This window comes from Myiozetetes cayanensis, unplaced genomic scaffold, assembly GCF_022539395.1.
Source record: "Myiozetetes cayanensis isolate MyiCay16 unplaced genomic scaffold, myiCay2020 scf30, whole genome shotgun sequence".
Taxonomy (NCBI): Eukaryota; Metazoa; Chordata; class Aves; order Passeriformes; family Tyrannidae; genus Myiozetetes; species Myiozetetes cayanensis.
This window is the reverse complement of record NW_026087522.1, coordinates 1,628,128-1,644,767: the sequence shown is the minus strand read 5'-3', so window position 1 is coordinate 1,644,767 and position 16,640 is coordinate 1,628,128. Positions and strand designations below refer to the sequence as shown.

The following is a 16,640-nucleotide window of genomic DNA, read 5'->3' as shown; positions in this document are numbered from 1 at the left end:
TCCCCAGGCACAAATCCCGGTGTTTTCACCCACCCTGCCTCTATTTCCACAGGGAACAGCGCTTCTTGCTCTCCCTGGCTGGTTTTCATGGCACAGCAATAGATTTTGCCCTGTTTTTTGGGGTTTAGAAGTAAAAACACACCTTGGGCACCTCTCCCAGCAGGCCCTGCCTGTGCCAAGCTGCCCAGATGTGAGGTCAGCATCTGCACAGCTGGCTCCTGCCACCGTGGGCTGAGGGTCTGGGGGGGAATGTCAGTGTGGAAAACCCCAGGACAACCCCACAGACCCCCAGGGGGAGCTCTCCTCACTTAAAAGGCTTTTAAAAATACACCAAAGTTTCTCTCTCTTTATTTAAAAGCCACTTTCAAGAAGCAGCTGCCTCCTATTAATACAGGAGGGCTGATAATCTCTGCTGGGATCTATCTTTAGAGCTCTGCCAGCAGCACTGGGAGCTGGAGGGGGGGCCAGCCCGGGGTGATGTTGGGCTGTGCCCCTGCCTGGGGGCGAAGGGACCAGCTGAGAACACACTGAAAGCTTCCAGGAGGAGCAGAGCAGGGAGGGGAGCAGATAATCAATCCAGCTTTTTGGGAGGACTGGGAGAAACCAACCTTTGGGTTGCTCCAAACGCGGAGTTTTTGCGACACTGGAGGGTGGGTTTTTTTTTGGGGAGGGGTGAGTCCAACCCTGGCTGGTCAGGACGAGCTTTGAAGCATCCCAAGCTCTTTTTTTTTGGGGAGGGGGGTGTTATGGCCCAGCTGGGTGTTTCTGGCAGCCCCCAGTGCCATCCCAGTAGCAGCACTGGGGAGCACAGGGGGGAGATGGGGCTGCACTGGGGTCCCTGTGACTGAGCAAAGCTCACAGGGGTCGGCAGAGGCTCTGCCCCAAATCACCCCCAGCCCTTCCTGGTTTGATCCCTGTCTCCTGGGATCAAGGCAATTCCTGCAATCCGGGCTGGGATCCGGGCGATTCCCCCCTTTTTCAGGTGCCATCCTTTGACGCCAGAGCGGCTTCCAAGGGGACCCTGAGTAATCGCCGTGGGGGGAAGAGGGAGCGGCATCGGGGCTTTTTTTGGGCTTGCTTTTGTTTCCTTTGCTTTCTTAATCACTTCCTGGCAGCCCCGGAGCTGCCTGAGAAATCCTGCGGGGCAGAAATCCTGGCGGGGGGCGATGCTCTAAGCCCGTTCCCAGCAGCCCAGCCAGGTGGGAATTCCAGGTGGGGCGACGAATGGGATGCGAGGGAAACTTGTTACAGCATTAAAACAACATTTGCAGCCTCGGTGAGGGACCGTGACAGGCAGCCAGAGCACTTGGAATTTGGGAAAATCACTGTATTATTCACCCAACTGAAAAAATCTCCATGGGGTGTGCTGCTCCCAGGCTTTTGTTGGTGCCTGCTGAGCAAATTCCTGGAAATGCAGGATATAAGGGAAATAGAGGAGCTGTTTCTAGAAGAAATATCTGAGCAGAGGGTTGTTTGCTGTTTGGATGGCAGATGGAACCCTGAGCAAAATGGCTTTAAACTGAAAGGCAGTAGGTTTAGGTGGGATATTAAGGAGAAAATGGGATATATTAGGGAGAAATCCTTCCCTGGGAGGATGGGGAGGCCCTGGCACAGGTTGCCCAGAGAAGCTGTGGCTGCTCCATCCCTGGGAGTGTCCAAGGCCAGGTTGGAGCAACCTGGGCTGGTGGAAGGTGTCCCTGCCCGTGGCAGGGGGTGGAATGGGAAGAGTTTAATGTCCCTTCCTACCCAAACCATCCCAGGATTCTGTGAATCCTGAGTGGGAGGTGGTAAAGCTGAGCCGGGCACTGACACATGCAGGATTTTTATGGCACTAAAGTGACATTTTTGGCTGTTCCTGGATGTGAAATGTGGAAGCTGTCACAGCCAGATGCTCCTGGGAACTCAGTTCCAGATAAATGGGCTGTGGTGATGGCTCTGACCCGCTGGGCTGGACAAAGGGGTGATGTTTGGGGCTGGGATTGTCCCCGTGGTGTCCAGCTGCTTTTTCAATGACCTGAGCAACCCCAAAAGGAAAATCCCAGGTGTTTGAGGAATATTCCTCTGGATGCTGATGTTCCCTGGAGCACTGAGGGCTTCCAGCAAAGGTCCCTGGCACTGGACTCTGATTAGTGAAGGGTGGGTGAGCTCAGCTCCCAAATCCGGCCCTGGGAAGAACGAAGGCACACAGTGCTGGGAGCAGGGCAGAACTCCTGCCCAGCCCAGAGGAAAAAAGAACACCAACACTGGCCTTCTGGTAAGCTCATTTTTAAGGCCAGAAGTACCACTACCCACCCTTAAGGGAAGTTTGCTCCTTGACCTGGGAATGCAGCTCCGGGTGGATCTGCCCTTTCCTCCGATGCAGCGACAAAACCTCTGCCCTCTTCAGCCCCATCAAACAATCCTGTGCCAGCAGGACTGGGATGGCCATTCCTGCTGTCCTGTGAGAGCGGGAACGGGGCTGGGATGGCCCTTCCTGATGTCCTGTGTCAGTGGGATCAGGGATGGGCTGGCCATTCCCACCACCCCGGTGACGAGGAGGAAAACGCTCCTGCGTCGTTTGGGATGTGTTTGACTCACCAGTGGCAGCTCCACCTCTCCAGGAGGTGTCTGGAGCCTCATCCAGGACTCTCAGCCTCCTCCTTCCTTCCTCCTGAGGGCAGTGGCTTCGCCCAGAGGAAGGAAAGATTCCCCTCAGGCAGGAAAGACTCGTGGATGCTCCGGCAGGAAGGTTTTTGGGGCAGGGAGCTGAGTGGTGCTGGTGGAAACTTGAGGTCACACCGAGCACAATTTACCCAAGGAAACATCTGTGCTCTTCTCTGCCTGCTCACATTAATTGGATTTTCTTGATTTTCATGGAAAGGTTTGGGTTGGAAGGCACCTGGAGGACCAACCGGACGCCTCCTCATCCCCATGGAAATCGTGGAGATGATTCCAAGGGATTCTAAGAAACAACATGTGAGGCACTTCAGCAAAAAAACAGCTCAGAAAATAGGCCTTTATTTATTTATTTATTTATTTATTTATTTATTTATTTATTTAAGTTCTGAAAAAAGGTTCCAGGATTAATTATAACCAACCGAACTAAATAGCTGGGCTCTTTCCTGCTGGATGGGACACTCGGAATTCCCCACGGGAGAGCAGAGCCCTGCTGGGGTTTGGGCCCCAAGCTGGGGATGGCTGATGATTTTATGGAGCTGGTTGGTTCCTCCAAGCCAAACAGCCCAGCCAGGAGAGAGCAGGGGATTTGTTTTTGCAAGCACAAACCCCTCCAAGCCCGCAGCTGAAAAATAGCCCTGAAGGAAATCCAATGGAAGCAAGTGGGATTTTCTCCCAGCTGGAGAATACAGGGAACAGTATTCTCCATAAAAAAAAAAGATTTTTCTCTCAAAATAACCAGTAGGGCCAGTGTGGGTTTGTGTGTTTGGACTCAAATCAGCCCATCCAGAGCAGGGGAAAGGCTGGAGGGGGAATTGGGAAGGGGCAGGTAACAAGGATCATCCTGGGTTATGCTGGAGTTTCACTCTGCTTAAAAATAAAAACCAAAGAGGGAAAAAAAAAGAAAAAAAAGGAGGGAGAAAAAAATCCTGTCTGTGTGAAAATAATGGCATTCCCCCCACATGAGCTCATACAGGTTTTACTGGTTTTTCCAGCTGGTGTCTGGAATAAAACTCCTGTGTCTCTCCCAGGTATTTTCTGCCCAAGGTTCTCCAACCTCTCCCTGGCTGAGATAAGGGGGGGGTTCAGCAAAATCTCTCTGCTGCAAGAGAGATGAATGTGAGAGATCCTACATTAATCCAATTGTGTTTCTAATATTTGTTCTTTGGGTCTCTTTGACAAATGTTGTTTAATGGGGGAAGTGATTTGTAAACTTTGCAGCAGCTTTGGGAGCACTAAGTCAGGATTAACTTCCTCTGGTATTATTAAACTTCATTTTTGATCTTCCACTGGAAATCAGAGTTTTCCTGACTGAAATGCACATGTACACCAAATAAGAAATCAATGTGTTTTCTTCTTCCTGCAGTGGTGTCCATGAATTCTGCATGAATTATGGGGGTAAATAAATTACCATTACAAGGTCAGGCCACTGCCAATCTCCAGAGCTTCGTTAGCACTGGGGTTTATCAACATCATCATTGATTATCATCATTTATCAACATCATTATTAACACCAGAGGATATTTAATAAATCTTTATATAAGATTTATGGAGGCTCATCTGAGGTAAGTCCAACATCTTTCTTGCTGGTGGTACCAGAACCAGTTCACAGTCGGGTTTAATGAAAGACTCAGACACTACAAACCCTTAAATTTGACATTTTATTTCATTGCAGAAGAAAAATCCAACATAGGCCTCATTATGTTATGCATCTTTAATTATAAAAATAAGCAAAGAAAATAACTTGCATCTTTCTCATTACTATGATATGTCTCAAATAACCTTTTATATGAACACACTGAGCTTTAAAAATGTAATTTAAACAATAAATAATGACATATACCAGATATGCTCACTGTTTATTCCAGTACTCAGCAAAAAAAAGAAAACAAAATAAACCAAAACAAAACCAAAACGAAGAACCCAAAGTCTCTCTCCCCTTCTAGGCATCTTTAAATTATAAATACAATAAAAGGCAAATTTATAATGGCACGAAAACCTTCTAAAGTGCAAACAAATCACAACGAGACTCATGCAAACGTTTCTAGAGAAGCCCCTCCCCGCCCCCGAGAGAAGAATAAAATAAAATAAAAATAATAAACACAAACCCAAAAACTCACTTTGCCATCAAAACCATGAGATTAAACAAACAAAAAAAAACAAACACAAAGCCCCAGAGGCGAAGCAGTGAAATTGCTGGACTCGAGATCGAGCATCGCTGCCCCTGGGGTGTGAATCTCTCCCACCTCATCCCAAACTCCGCTGCCAGGGCAAGGGAGGCTCCTCCACCACCTCCAGGAGCCCTCCCCTGGTTAAGCTCGAGTTTAAGAGCCCAGCTTAGGCCGAGGTTGGTTGGGCAAGGTGACCCCTAAGCCTGCTCGGGGTGGGGATGATTTTCCTACTCGTTCTTCCCACCCCTGTTAAGGGCACGAGTCGAAATCGCTGCCGGGAGAGAGGAATTTCGTCGTGACTGACCCCCCCAGAAAACATCAGATTTGGGGGGAAGGAGGGAGGGGATGGATCTCACGCTCATCCCCAGCCCCAAATTGGCTTTATCCACCTTTTCTGGGGTTTCCTAGGGAATGGGGAAGGAACAACATGTTTCCACGAGGAACATCCCCACGGAAGGGGGTGGCTGCCAGGTGTCCCGGGTGGGAGAGGTTTTGGGAAGCCCCTCTAGGAGCTCTGGAGCACCAGCACAGCCCCCCAGGGGGTTGTTTGAACCTTTTCTTGGAATTATTTCCCCCCTCCCAGGGAGAATTCCCTGTCTCCCAGCAGGGCAGTGTCAGCTGTGATGATGCCGTGGGGGTGGGAATCCCACAGCCTGGCATCGAAGTTCCAGATCGACCCCTTCTCTTCCCCCACCAACTTTTAGGGTCGGGATCTTCGAGGAGCCTTTGGTTTTTTTTTTTTCCACCTTGCAAAACTTCTTCTCGTTGGCCTCTCTATCCCTGACTGCCCGAAGAAGGAGCAATATTGCATCTTCCTCGCCCTACAATTCAAAATAAAAATTAAAAGAACAACCCTCTACCGTCAGCAACATTTTTGTTGTTGTTGTTTTTTGTTTATTTGTTTGTTTGCTGCTTCCAATTTTCTGACAGCACTTTTGGGCTACACTGAACGAAGACAGCAACATCAGAAACGCTGCCACTGCATCTGGTTTCAATATATTAGCAGCAAGTTATTGTTTAAAGGCTTCATGGTTTGGGTTTTTGTTGTTGTTGTTGTTTTTCTTTTTTTTTTATTAAAAAGAAAAAACAAACCAAAACAAACAAACAAAAAGTTATATTGCTTTAGGTTTCGAAAAGGAAAATAGATCCCTCCTTTATTAGCTCGCTGAGCAGCTGAGGAAGAGTCATCCACTCTGCAGAGGGACTCTGAGGGGATGGATTTGGACCTGGCCTGGGTGATCCTGCTTTTTTTTTGGCTCACCAGAACCTGGATAGGTGACTTGGGAGTGGGTTTTGGGGGTGACCCCCAGCACGGGACCCTCTGCTCCTCTTCCCAGAGCCTGCTGAGGAGGAGGATGGGAGCAAAGGCAGCTCCCAGGGCGTGAGTCCCTGTGCCCTCAGCTTCACCTCAGAGAATTGCAGGATTTTTTTTCCCCTGCCTTTCCCTAGAAATCAGCGTTCTGAGGGCAGTTTTATCCCAAAGCACCTGGTGATTCCTACAGCAGCTCCCCCAGCAGTCGCTCGGGTGTGAGGGTGTCTCACAGCAGCTCTGGGAGAGGGGATAGGACTGGCCAGGCTGAACTCCGCTTTGTTTTAGGGTTTGGGGTTTTTTTTCCCCCTCCATTTTAGCCGTGAAAAGCTTGTTTCTGGCCCTGCAATTCCCATCCTAAACCATTTTTTTCCCCCTCTTCCATTATTAAAAAAGGCCACGGAGTAGAGCTCTTAAATATGACAGAGACACTGTTTCCAGGAAAAGCAAAAAGAGAAATAAAAAAAAGAACAAGAAAAGAAAGAGCTAAATTACAAAACTAAGTTTAGGCAATAAAGTTATTATATTCTGCTCCTTTCAAGCAGACTCTCATGGAATTTATGTACAGTACATGACAGATTTTAAAACTATTTATACCACAGTTAGAGCAAGACCTTTAATACTCTAGTCTTAAGACAGGGTTTGTTTCTGTTAGGTTTTCTTTTAAAGCTTTAGACAGTTAAATACAGTACATAGATGTTAGCTTTTAAATACAATGCAAGATTATGGAACCTCCTGACCAGCTTCAGCCTCAGGCTGGCACCTCTTTTGATCACGTCTGGGGTACAAAACGTCCCTTTCCTGATTTTTGGGGGGTGGTGGTGATGGTGGTGGGAAGGGGGGGGTTGGTTTTAACTCAGTTTGCCCCGTGGTGCCAGGTCACGGTGACTGAGCTCACCCACGGCCAGTTTGGTAAAGCCAGGGGGGTTTTAACAGAGTGGTTAGGACTGCAGGACACGATAAGAGACCAGGAACATGACATTCATATTCGTCCATGGCCAGCACAGATTCATAACACGAACTCCTCTGGCACCTTTAGGGGTGTGCAGCGGATTTTAGTGCATCTCTTGTCGCCCCAGCTCAGACAGGGGCCCAGATCTTCAGACTCCAGTGGTGTCAGCACTACAGTACGTTTAGGGTTTGGTGTCTGAAGGCCTGACCACTTAAGACCGAGACCTTTTGGGACATCATTTTTTTTTTTTTTTTTTGGGGGGTGGGAAGAAAACGAGGTGGAGACATTTTACCGGCGGGAAAAGCCGAGACACCGAACGCTGACCCACCGAGGGGCTGGGGGAAAAGGGACAGAAAACACCAAGGACTAAACCTAACCCCGGGTCCCTGGGTGTGTTTAGAACAAGCTACAGTGCACTTGGGCCCGGGTGCATTCTCTCTGGAGCTTTGGTAGTGCTTGGCATCCCCCTCGGAGCCCCCGCCCGGGGCGGCCGTCACGCGCTCTCGGCCGAGCTGCGCTTGGCGTGGGCCGGGGCCGAGCCCTCACCTCGCAGGTTCCTGAAGTAGAGCTTGAGCTTCTGGGGCTCCGAGATCCTCCTCCTGCTGAGGTCGGCGCGGGGGTGGCCCTGGGCGCAGTGGTCGGCCTGCAGCAGGTGGAAGAGGCTGGCCATGTTGGGCCCGATCTTCTCCATCAGGCTGTCCTTGATGGTGCTCACGGTGTCCTCGTCGCACTCCAGCAGGCTCCTCACCAGCTTGTTGTAGTATCTGCACCAGAGGCACACCCTCGTTACCCCACCCCGGCAAGGAGCAAATTCAACAAGGCGAGGGCGGCCCCAGAGACAAAACCGAGGGAATCGGGAGTTTTTGAAGCCCCCTCGTTTTTGTTTAAAAATGAAAAAAAAACTCAGCCTGGCAGTGCAAAATGTACAGGTCACCATGAGGTTGTTAAGGTTGGGAAGAGAACTCTGAGATCAAGACCAGCCTTGCTGTCACTGCAGCTAAAAAAATCTCTTGGATGTGGAGATGCTGTGCCTGTGATGCGAGAGTGGATCACAAACACCAAAAATCTGATTTAATTGTCCTAAACCTGCTCCCACAGTCCCCTGGCCAGGCTCTGATGAGCCAAAAAATCAGGATCAACCAGGTCAGTTCCAAATCCATCCAGAGCTGCTGCAGCGCTGGAAGGTGGGGGTATAAGCAGAGTGGGTTTGGTGTTATCCTGGTGGATTGGGAAGAAGGTAAAACCCAGGAGCTAAGGGCTGTACTAATTGGCTTAAGGGTGTGTTTTACTCTCCACTAAAGAATCCAAGTTTCTGGAGCTTCAGGAAGAAAAATGATTGCTCTTTCTACCAGCAGGTGCTGCCCATCCCCAGCCAGGATCCCAGACTGGGAACGGACCCATCCCTGAGGCTCCATCCCCTCTTGTCCCTCTCCCTTCCCCTCCATGCACAGCCTTTCCAGGGGACCACAAGAGGGAGCAGCCAGTCCCTCCAAGCCTGAGGCACGCACATATTCCCTCGGGACAGATCCTTAGGGACACACAGTTGTCACCCCCGAGCTGGCCACGCATTAAATCCCAAGTGAGGACCTTGTGCTTCCCCCTGGTGTGAGCCTGGCTCCCCAAAGCTTCATTTTCCTCTTGCAGCAGCCCTGAGCACGTATTCCTCGCTCAAGGAGGAGCCAGGAAATTGTGCTGATCCGTTTTCCCAGCCCTGTGAGAGCAGTGATCCCAGGAATGATCCTCCATGGAGGGGGGAAGGCAGAGCCAGCACAGCCCCACGAGCAGGGGCTGGCACAGCAGAGCTGGCACCTCTCTGTACCAGGGAACACCTTCCCAGGGAGAAAGAGCTGGGAAAAAGAGGAGCAGCCCCACATTTGCTGCCTGAAAGGCCGCTGGGGAACTTATTTTAAGCCTTTAAGGTCACTGTGACATTTTTCCACGGGAGCAGAGAAGAGAATAACCTGCAGGTGGAGGAGGGGAAGGAAGAGGGAAATGAGAGCTCGCATCCAAACTCCTTTCCCAACTCTCAGCTCCGGCCTGTGGAGCAGCCAGGGGAGGTCAGCTGAGGTCAAAGTTTGTGCTGCACTTCAAGCACAAAAGGACCAGGCTTTGGCTCAGCGTGAGCACAGCCCAGCAGGGCTGGGCTGGAGGTTTAAAGGGAGCACAGCAGTGATGGCCCAACCAGCCACACTCCAGCTTAAATCAGCGCCAGCCTAACGGGACAGCAGGGGCACATCCCAGCCAGCCTGGTGCTTTCCACGGCTGGAGCTGCAATCCCAGAGCTTGGCAGTGCCTTCAGCAGCTCAGCTGTGAGGCAGAGGCAGCAGGACTTTCCTCTCCTGCTGCTCCTGCCACGAGATTAAATCACAGGAAGGTGCTATGACCTTTAACTACTTCCTCCCAGCAGCCCAGGCCAAGTGGCACATTCTTATTCCGTGGCTATGTTGGGACAGGGGCTGGGAAAGCAGGATGCTTTAGGAGCCCTCAACGTAAACTATTAGCTGGGAAATCCTGCTGCTTTTGTTACTCAACATGTCATAATATCCTCTGGCTCTGGCAGGGGTTGGCAGCTGTGGGAGAGGAGTTCCCTCCTCCTCCTGGGCAGATCCAGTCCTGGCCTGGTCCTCTGGGAGGAACATCCCCAGCACTGCCCAAGTGTCCCCTCTTCACCCCAACCCCACTCCAGCCCCACCAAGGGCTGTTTAACTCTAAAATTCATCAATTTAACTCTACAAGCCATCAATTTAACTCTACAAGTCATCAATTTAACTCTACAAGTCATCAATTTAACTCCACAACCCATCAGCTCAACCTGGGAATGTTCCTTGTCCCGGCCCTCAGGGAACACCAAAGCAAACCCCTCCCAACTTTGCCTGGGGAAAGACACATAAATGTCATTTTTACCTCCCCCCAGTTTAATTTTGTGCCATTTTCTGGATTTAATCTCTGCAGTAGAGTTTTGTACAACAGGACAAGGACTTCAGTGGTCCTCGTGTGCCCCTTCCAGCTCAGGATATTCTGTGGTTCTGTGGATAAATCCGTGCTGGGCAGAGATGTAACATCTGTTTATCACTGGCACACCTGTCCTAGGACGGGTCTGGAGGCTTGGGGTGCTTCCAGGCCAAGCCAAGCAGCCACCCCAGAGGAGCTGAGGGGTTTGCCACGACCAGCCAAGGCCTGGCACTGCAGCTCACCCTGTTTGCTCTCCAGTTCCAGAGCGTATTTACTCCAAACTGCTCCGAAAGATCCCTTTTATCCCCATCACAAGACTCAGCACTGATTGTTCCAGGCTTCAGGGGAAGCAATCCCTGCCCCTGCAGCGTGACTGAGCAGACTGCAGCACTCCCTGAAGCCTCCTCCCTGTGTCCCTTGTCCTTGCAGGAGGGGACAGGGCAGTTCTGTGCTCCCCTCAAGGTGCCAGCCCCGTGATGTGCCCGTTCCTGCAGAGAGCCTGTGCTGCCAGAGGGAACAGGGCTGAGGGCAACCCTAAACCAGACCACTCAGGAGCCCAGAGCACCCCCAGAAATGTGAACCACGGGGATAAGGGGCAAGAGGATCATGTTTGCTGGTTCCCTGCAGCTTTTCCTGGGTTTTCACGGTGCCATGGAAAGGCAGAGGGCAGGGACTCATTTTCCAGGTGCCATAAAAACCCAAGGAATGGGGTGGCTGCAATCTGGAGAAGGGAGTGAAGTTGCAGTGGGTTGAGAAGGCCAAGGTTGGATGGAGCTCTGAGCAACCTGGTCTAGAGGAAGGTGTCCCTGCCCAGGGACATGAGATGAGCTTTGAGGCCCCTTCCAACCCGAACCATTCCATGATTCCATGTTTCTACTCTCTGAAGTGCTCAGTATTCCAGGGGTGCTGAATGAATGGGTCTGGTTTGGGATTTAAAAGCCCTGTTCACTGTTACCACTGCCCTCCAACCTGAAGAATTAACACTTAAACAAAGCTCCAGGCCTTGATGTCCAGTTCATTTTACAATTCTCCTCTGGAGATGTTTGTAAGTGTATTCACCAAAAAGAGGAGCAGGAGAACGCTGGTAAAACTTGACAAGGAGTTGGAGAGGCAGAGAGCAGGGCTGGGCTGAGCTGCCTTAGGATTGCAGGAATTCAGTCAGCTTGGCCCCTGCTCATTTCTCCCCCTTTCTGTCTCTCAGCCCCACATACCTGTTTGAGAACTGGTTTGGGAGCTGCACCACCTCAGTGATGGCCTCAGGATTCCGTTTGGCGATGCCACACATGTCCAGCTTGCTGTAGCACTCCTCCTGCACCTCGGAGATCATCCTCTGGAACGTGGAGCACCTGCGGATGGCCAGGAACACCTTGGACGTCACCCCATTGGCAATGCACTTCAGGCTTTCCTTCACAAAAGCTTTTCCCTGCAAGCACAGGAGAAAAAAAAGGTGGTTTTTTTTTTTTTCCAGGGATTTCCAGGGCTTTCCAGGGAGTCCCCTTTGCATGAACAGACCTGGAAGTGCCAGGAGCAGAGAGGGGCCAATTCTGCTCCCCCCACACTTCCAGGAGGGGGTTGGATTGATTTAACCATCAATTTAATGCCAGAGATTTAACACCTCTGGTTCACCAGAACTCAAGATGCTCTGAAGTTTGTCCTGGAAAGCAAAAGAACAGGGAAGACGGGGCTGGTGTGCACTTTAGGAGGAAAACTCTCAGGAAAAGTGCCCTTGGCAGAGCCCCAGCCCTCCAATATCATCCCATTTATTCCGACTGCAGCCCTGGAGAGGCTGACCTGGCCGTGTATTCCCAGCCCCAAAGACTTCCAACCCAAACCCCAGCCCCGTGCCAGGTCAACACGGTCAGAAGGCTTATTTTGTGAGAAGAACATTTCTATTTCCTCCCGGAGAGGAAACTTCACCCTCCGCCCCACCGAGCCCTCCTCGCCAAGTCCTCACACGGAGCGGGGGGGACGTGTGGAAACTGCCCTGGAGAAAACACCCTTGGAGGACGTGCCTGGAGCCAAAAACCCCGTGGCTGAGAGGAGCAGCCAAGCAGCAGGAAGGGCTGCAAGAAAGGAAGGGTTAAGCCTGCCCAAAGCCCGGCTCTAGAAGGAGGAATTAAAGCCTCGGTTCTGGTGTCAGCAGGACTTGTAAAAGCCCTTTATTGAACCGGGGTGTGGGGAGAGGTTTTACCCCGAGGGTTTATTCTGGTTTATTCTGGTCCCCTGGACGCTCCTGCCCCTGCCCCCAGTACCTGAGTGTCGAATTTAGCAGCGCTGTAGAGGAAGGACTTGCAGATGTCGTACATTCCGTCCGTGTCGCACGTGGAGTTCTCCAGGCAGGCGAAGGCGCCGCAGCCCACCTGGAGGGCTCCGTTCAGGCACCGAACCACCTCTGCTGTGGGGAGAGCCACGGGGACATCAGCACGTGGACACAGCTCCCCAGCCCCAAAAACCCACCCAGAACCAGGAAAAGTCATGCCAGGCTGCAGACAAGCAGATAATGGGGCTGGGGTGAGGGGAGAGGTCGTGGGGAGAGGCCGAAGGGAAGGTGCCCATCTGGGAAAGGGAAGGCTCAGAGCCCCTTCCAGTGCTTAAAAGGGGGTTGTAAAAAGAGAGAGAGTGAATTTTTATATGTGGTAGGAGAAGGGGGAAGGGTTTTGAGCTAAAAGAGAGGAGAATTAGGTCAGATACTGGGAAGAAATTCTTTACTCAGATGGAGAGGAGGTTGCCTGGAGAAGCTGTGGCTGCCCCAGCCCTGGAAGTGTCCAAGGCCAGGTTGGAGCAACCTGGGCTAGTGGAAGGTGTCCCTGCCCAGGTTGTGGCACTGGATGAGCTTTAAGGTCCCTCCCAACCTGAACCATTCCAGGATTCTACGATTCCAGGATTCCACGAACTGAAGATGTGACCCAGCAAACCGAGGAACAGAAAATATCAACTACCAATTCACACATGGGTTAAAAAGAGGGGCAACTTCTGGTGGTCTTTGGCTGGATAGATCCACCCCAACCAAATCCTGATTCCAGGCATTCATTCACAGCTTCATTCCCACTCCCTCTGGAGAAGGAGAAGCAATGAGGATGGGCCCAGGAAGAGCACCAGGTGCCCAGATCCTCTCCTGGGGCTTAGCTCACAAACCTCATCTGAAAACAGGACTGAAGTGATGGGGATTGCCAAGAAGATTCCAAGAAATCTGCACTCCTTGGGATGCCGTTTGTGCTTCCCTAAAAAGCCTGAGGTATCCAAGAAATCAGATTTTAGCCTGTGAGTCGATTATGAGCACTGAAAAGGACTCACTCAGGCAGCTTGGTGCTAAACCCTGACCTGGTGGGCTGCAAGCACAGCCAAGAAAGGTCATTTTTTGCTGAAGATTTCGTGAGGAGAAGGGACATTTGGGCAGAGAAAGTTGAGGTAATGGAGCTGACCATGTATAATTCAAATCCTCCAGGCAGCAGTTAGTCTGAGCAGGAGGGTATCCATGTCATCCCAGCTTTTTTTTTTTCCCCGTGCAGATCCCATGCATTTTAACAATGAATCAGCACTATTGCCACATGATTGCCCTGAAATTAGGAGGGATTAACCTTTTTTGGTAAGCTGAACATCTGTCCCCTTATGTGTCTGGGCAAGGCATATTCATTACTTTTGCAGCTCATGTTACCAGACATTCTTTAGGAAGAAATGCAAACCCATCGAGCTCTGAGGTGTGGGAAAAGTGAGGGGTTGGTGGAAGAGAACACACCTAAGTTGTAGCCTAAAGATGATTCTTTACAACTGGGATTTTTTTTTTTTTAAACAGCAAAAAAAGGAGAAATAATATTAAATAAAATAATAATAATATTAATAATAAAAAATTTAACCCCTCCTCATTCTTGCCTACGTGCCTGAAGGGAGAAATATTTGGTCAAGTCATCCTCTCCCCAGTTCACAACCTCCCCAGTGCACGAGTCACCCCCATAATTACGTTTCCACAGGTTCAAATTATAACTTTGCTCGCAGCAGACTTAGGAGGAATTAAGCTTTTATTGTTTTAGGCACGGTGCAAGAGTGAGACCCCATGTTTCTATAGCAACCAAATACAAAAGGAAATCGAGCAAACACCCTGCTATAATGCTGCAGAGCCTTGCAGATCTAAAATAAGGCAGCTGTTAATGAGCTCCAAATTAGAGCCCTAATATCTTTCCAGTACAGTAGAAGAGAGATTTTTAATTCCCATTGTTCGAGACAATGTCTCCAACTTATCTAAGCATCAAAGTCGAGACATCCAGAGCTGACTTGCCAGCGATTTTTTTTTTTTCCTCTCCCCCCATTGTAAAAGCAAGTTTGTTAAATGTCACAATCGTATTTTTATCGTCCCAGCTCACTGATAGCAATCAGTTTGGGGAAATAAATGCTAGCAGGGGACAGTTTCTAGGTTACTGCATTCTCCAAAGTCGCAGCTCTCTCTCTCTCTCTCTCCTCCTCTTGGAATAGGCAGATGTTTGGCAGAACAATGGTTCAGGCCAATTTCCACGGATTTTATCAACTTCCTAAAAAGCAAGGGATTTAACACCAAAGTAGGGCTGCAATTGGAGAGGGGAGAGAGGTACATGCAAGCAGGGAAAATAATAATATTATTAATAATAATAATAAATTAAAAGTACATGGAACTCATTTAGGAGCTGGAGGAGGAGGAGAGAGGCTGGGTTGCATCCTCACACACCGGCTCCCTGCCCCAGCTCCTAAAGGAGATTCCTTCTCCAGCTCTGCACCAACATCCTCCTGTCAGATCCTCGCATTAATATTCGTGCCTGCCAGACGTTAAGTTTGTAAGGAAAAAAAAAAAAAAGGAAGGGAAAAAAAGAGAGGAAAACATAAAAAAAGAGAAAACATAAAAAAGAAGAAAAGGGAAAAAAAAGGAAAAAGAAGGAAAAAAGGGAAAAGAAAATAAAAGGGAAAATAAAAAAAAAAAAGAAAAAGGAGGAGGAAAGGAAAAAGAGAAAAAGGGAGAAAAGAAGAAAAAAGGGAAAAGAAGAAAAAAGGAAAAGAACTAAAAAAAAGGAAAAAGAAGGAAAAAGAAGAAAAATCATCAGCAGAGCAATCTGAGACAGTTTAAGACATGAGGGCTCAGCTCCAAGCCCTCCTTGCTGGGTGTTACCTGAGTTCTGGGCTGCCACCCTGGGCTTCCTGGGGCTCACAGAGTCATTCTGCTCAGCTTCGTAGGATGCGGATGCACTGATCACCAGCAGCAGGAGAAAACCAGACTTTAGGAGCATTCTCTGACAAGTTTCCGCTAAGTGTGTGTGGGGGGTGTTTTTTTGGGGTGGTTTTTTTCTTTCTTTTTTTTTTTTTTCGGTTGCTCTGTGTGTGTGTGTGTCTCTCCTCTCCCACTCCGGCTCGAGCAAAGACGTGGATCTGGATACGCGCTCCCAGCCAGAGAGACACGGGGAGGGAGGGAGGAAAAGAGAGAGAGAGAGAGAAAGGGGAGTCTGCGGAGCTCGGGATGTGCGGGATGCGCTGGATGTGCCGCAGGATCCGTGTGGCCCCTCCGGCTCCTGCTCGTCGGGGGACCAGGAGCAGCCCAAGGGCTCTTTTATAGCCGCCCTTATCGGTCCCCCCCGGGCTGCGGAGCCAATCGGCGGCGCTGGGCAGAGCCAGGGGAGGACTGGACTCATTCAAGCCCCACGAAAACTGCAACTTTCGCAGGAAGGATGTTTTCCAGCCAATTAAAAAGTACCTGCCAAAGCAACAATAACCGAAAAGTTAATCTTTGGAGGAGCGCTGGGAAAGGGAGGAGAAGGAGGGGGGAAAGGAGGGGGGGGGGACTTCCTATGGATAATTGAGCTCGAGGAAATGACAGCGCGCTCCTAAATGTTCCCCACCACCACCACCACCACCCCGAAAGAAAAGCACCTGCCCTTGTTGAGGAGCTTTTTTTCCCACCCGGATAGCTTGGCAGGGATCCTTCGAACAGCCCCCCCCGCCATCCCCTCCTCCCCGAGGTGAACACACACGTACCTGTGTGTTCGTGCTGCTGGGGAGGGAGGCATCACCTTGGCCGCTGCCAGAGCACGTGTGTGCAGTGCTGAGCCCGCGGACTCACACTCTGCACCTCACGTAGGCACATGCAAATACCCCCTCCCCTCCTCCTCCTCCTCCCTGCCCAAAACCTGATTCCTGGGGTGCTGCCTCCTTATCTCCCCCTCACCTGCGCGGTTACCTGAATTAAATCGTGCATTCACACCTCGCTCTCGCTTTTATTCCTTCCCGGTGAAGCTCAAGGAACGATTTGTTTTTTTAGGTGTTTGATGCTTTTCCCTTTCTTCTTTCTCCCCCCACCCCCAAACCCACTCCAATTCAAGCCTGTTTTTCAGATTTCATAACGGGAGGAGGCACCCTAATGCCTGATTTAATCTTCATTTTAATGGGCACGTAATGAGGATTAACACAGTGGAGAACTGATTATCCTGTATCCCAGAGACAATTTAAAGCTCTGAGTGTTTAAGGGATGAAAGTACAAGCAGGGGTATTAAACCTCAGAGCTGAAAGGAAGTCGGGAAGATGCGTGGAGAAGATTTATAGATAAAAAGTTACAAGTTCCTGCAGCTTAGAATAAACCAAAAAGGTT

General features: G+C 50.2%; 1 protein-coding gene across 1 annotated transcript; it reads right to left on the bottom strand.

Annotated features, from left to right (window-relative positions):
- Positions 1 to 4,321: 4,321 nt before the first annotated feature.
- STC1 (stanniocalcin 1) lies at positions 4,322 to 16,278 on the bottom strand. The gene is given in 7 exon segments (XM_050325842.1): positions 4,322 to 7,851; positions 11,251 to 11,462; positions 12,292 to 12,434; positions 15,171 to 15,606; positions 15,608 to 15,651; positions 15,654 to 15,749; positions 16,257 to 16,278. Coding segments are annotated over 6 exon segments (1,140 nt in total). The 5' UTR covers positions 15,688 to 15,749; positions 16,257 to 16,278; the 3' UTR covers positions 4,322 to 7,580.
- Positions 16,279 to 16,640: the final 362 nt, after the last annotated feature.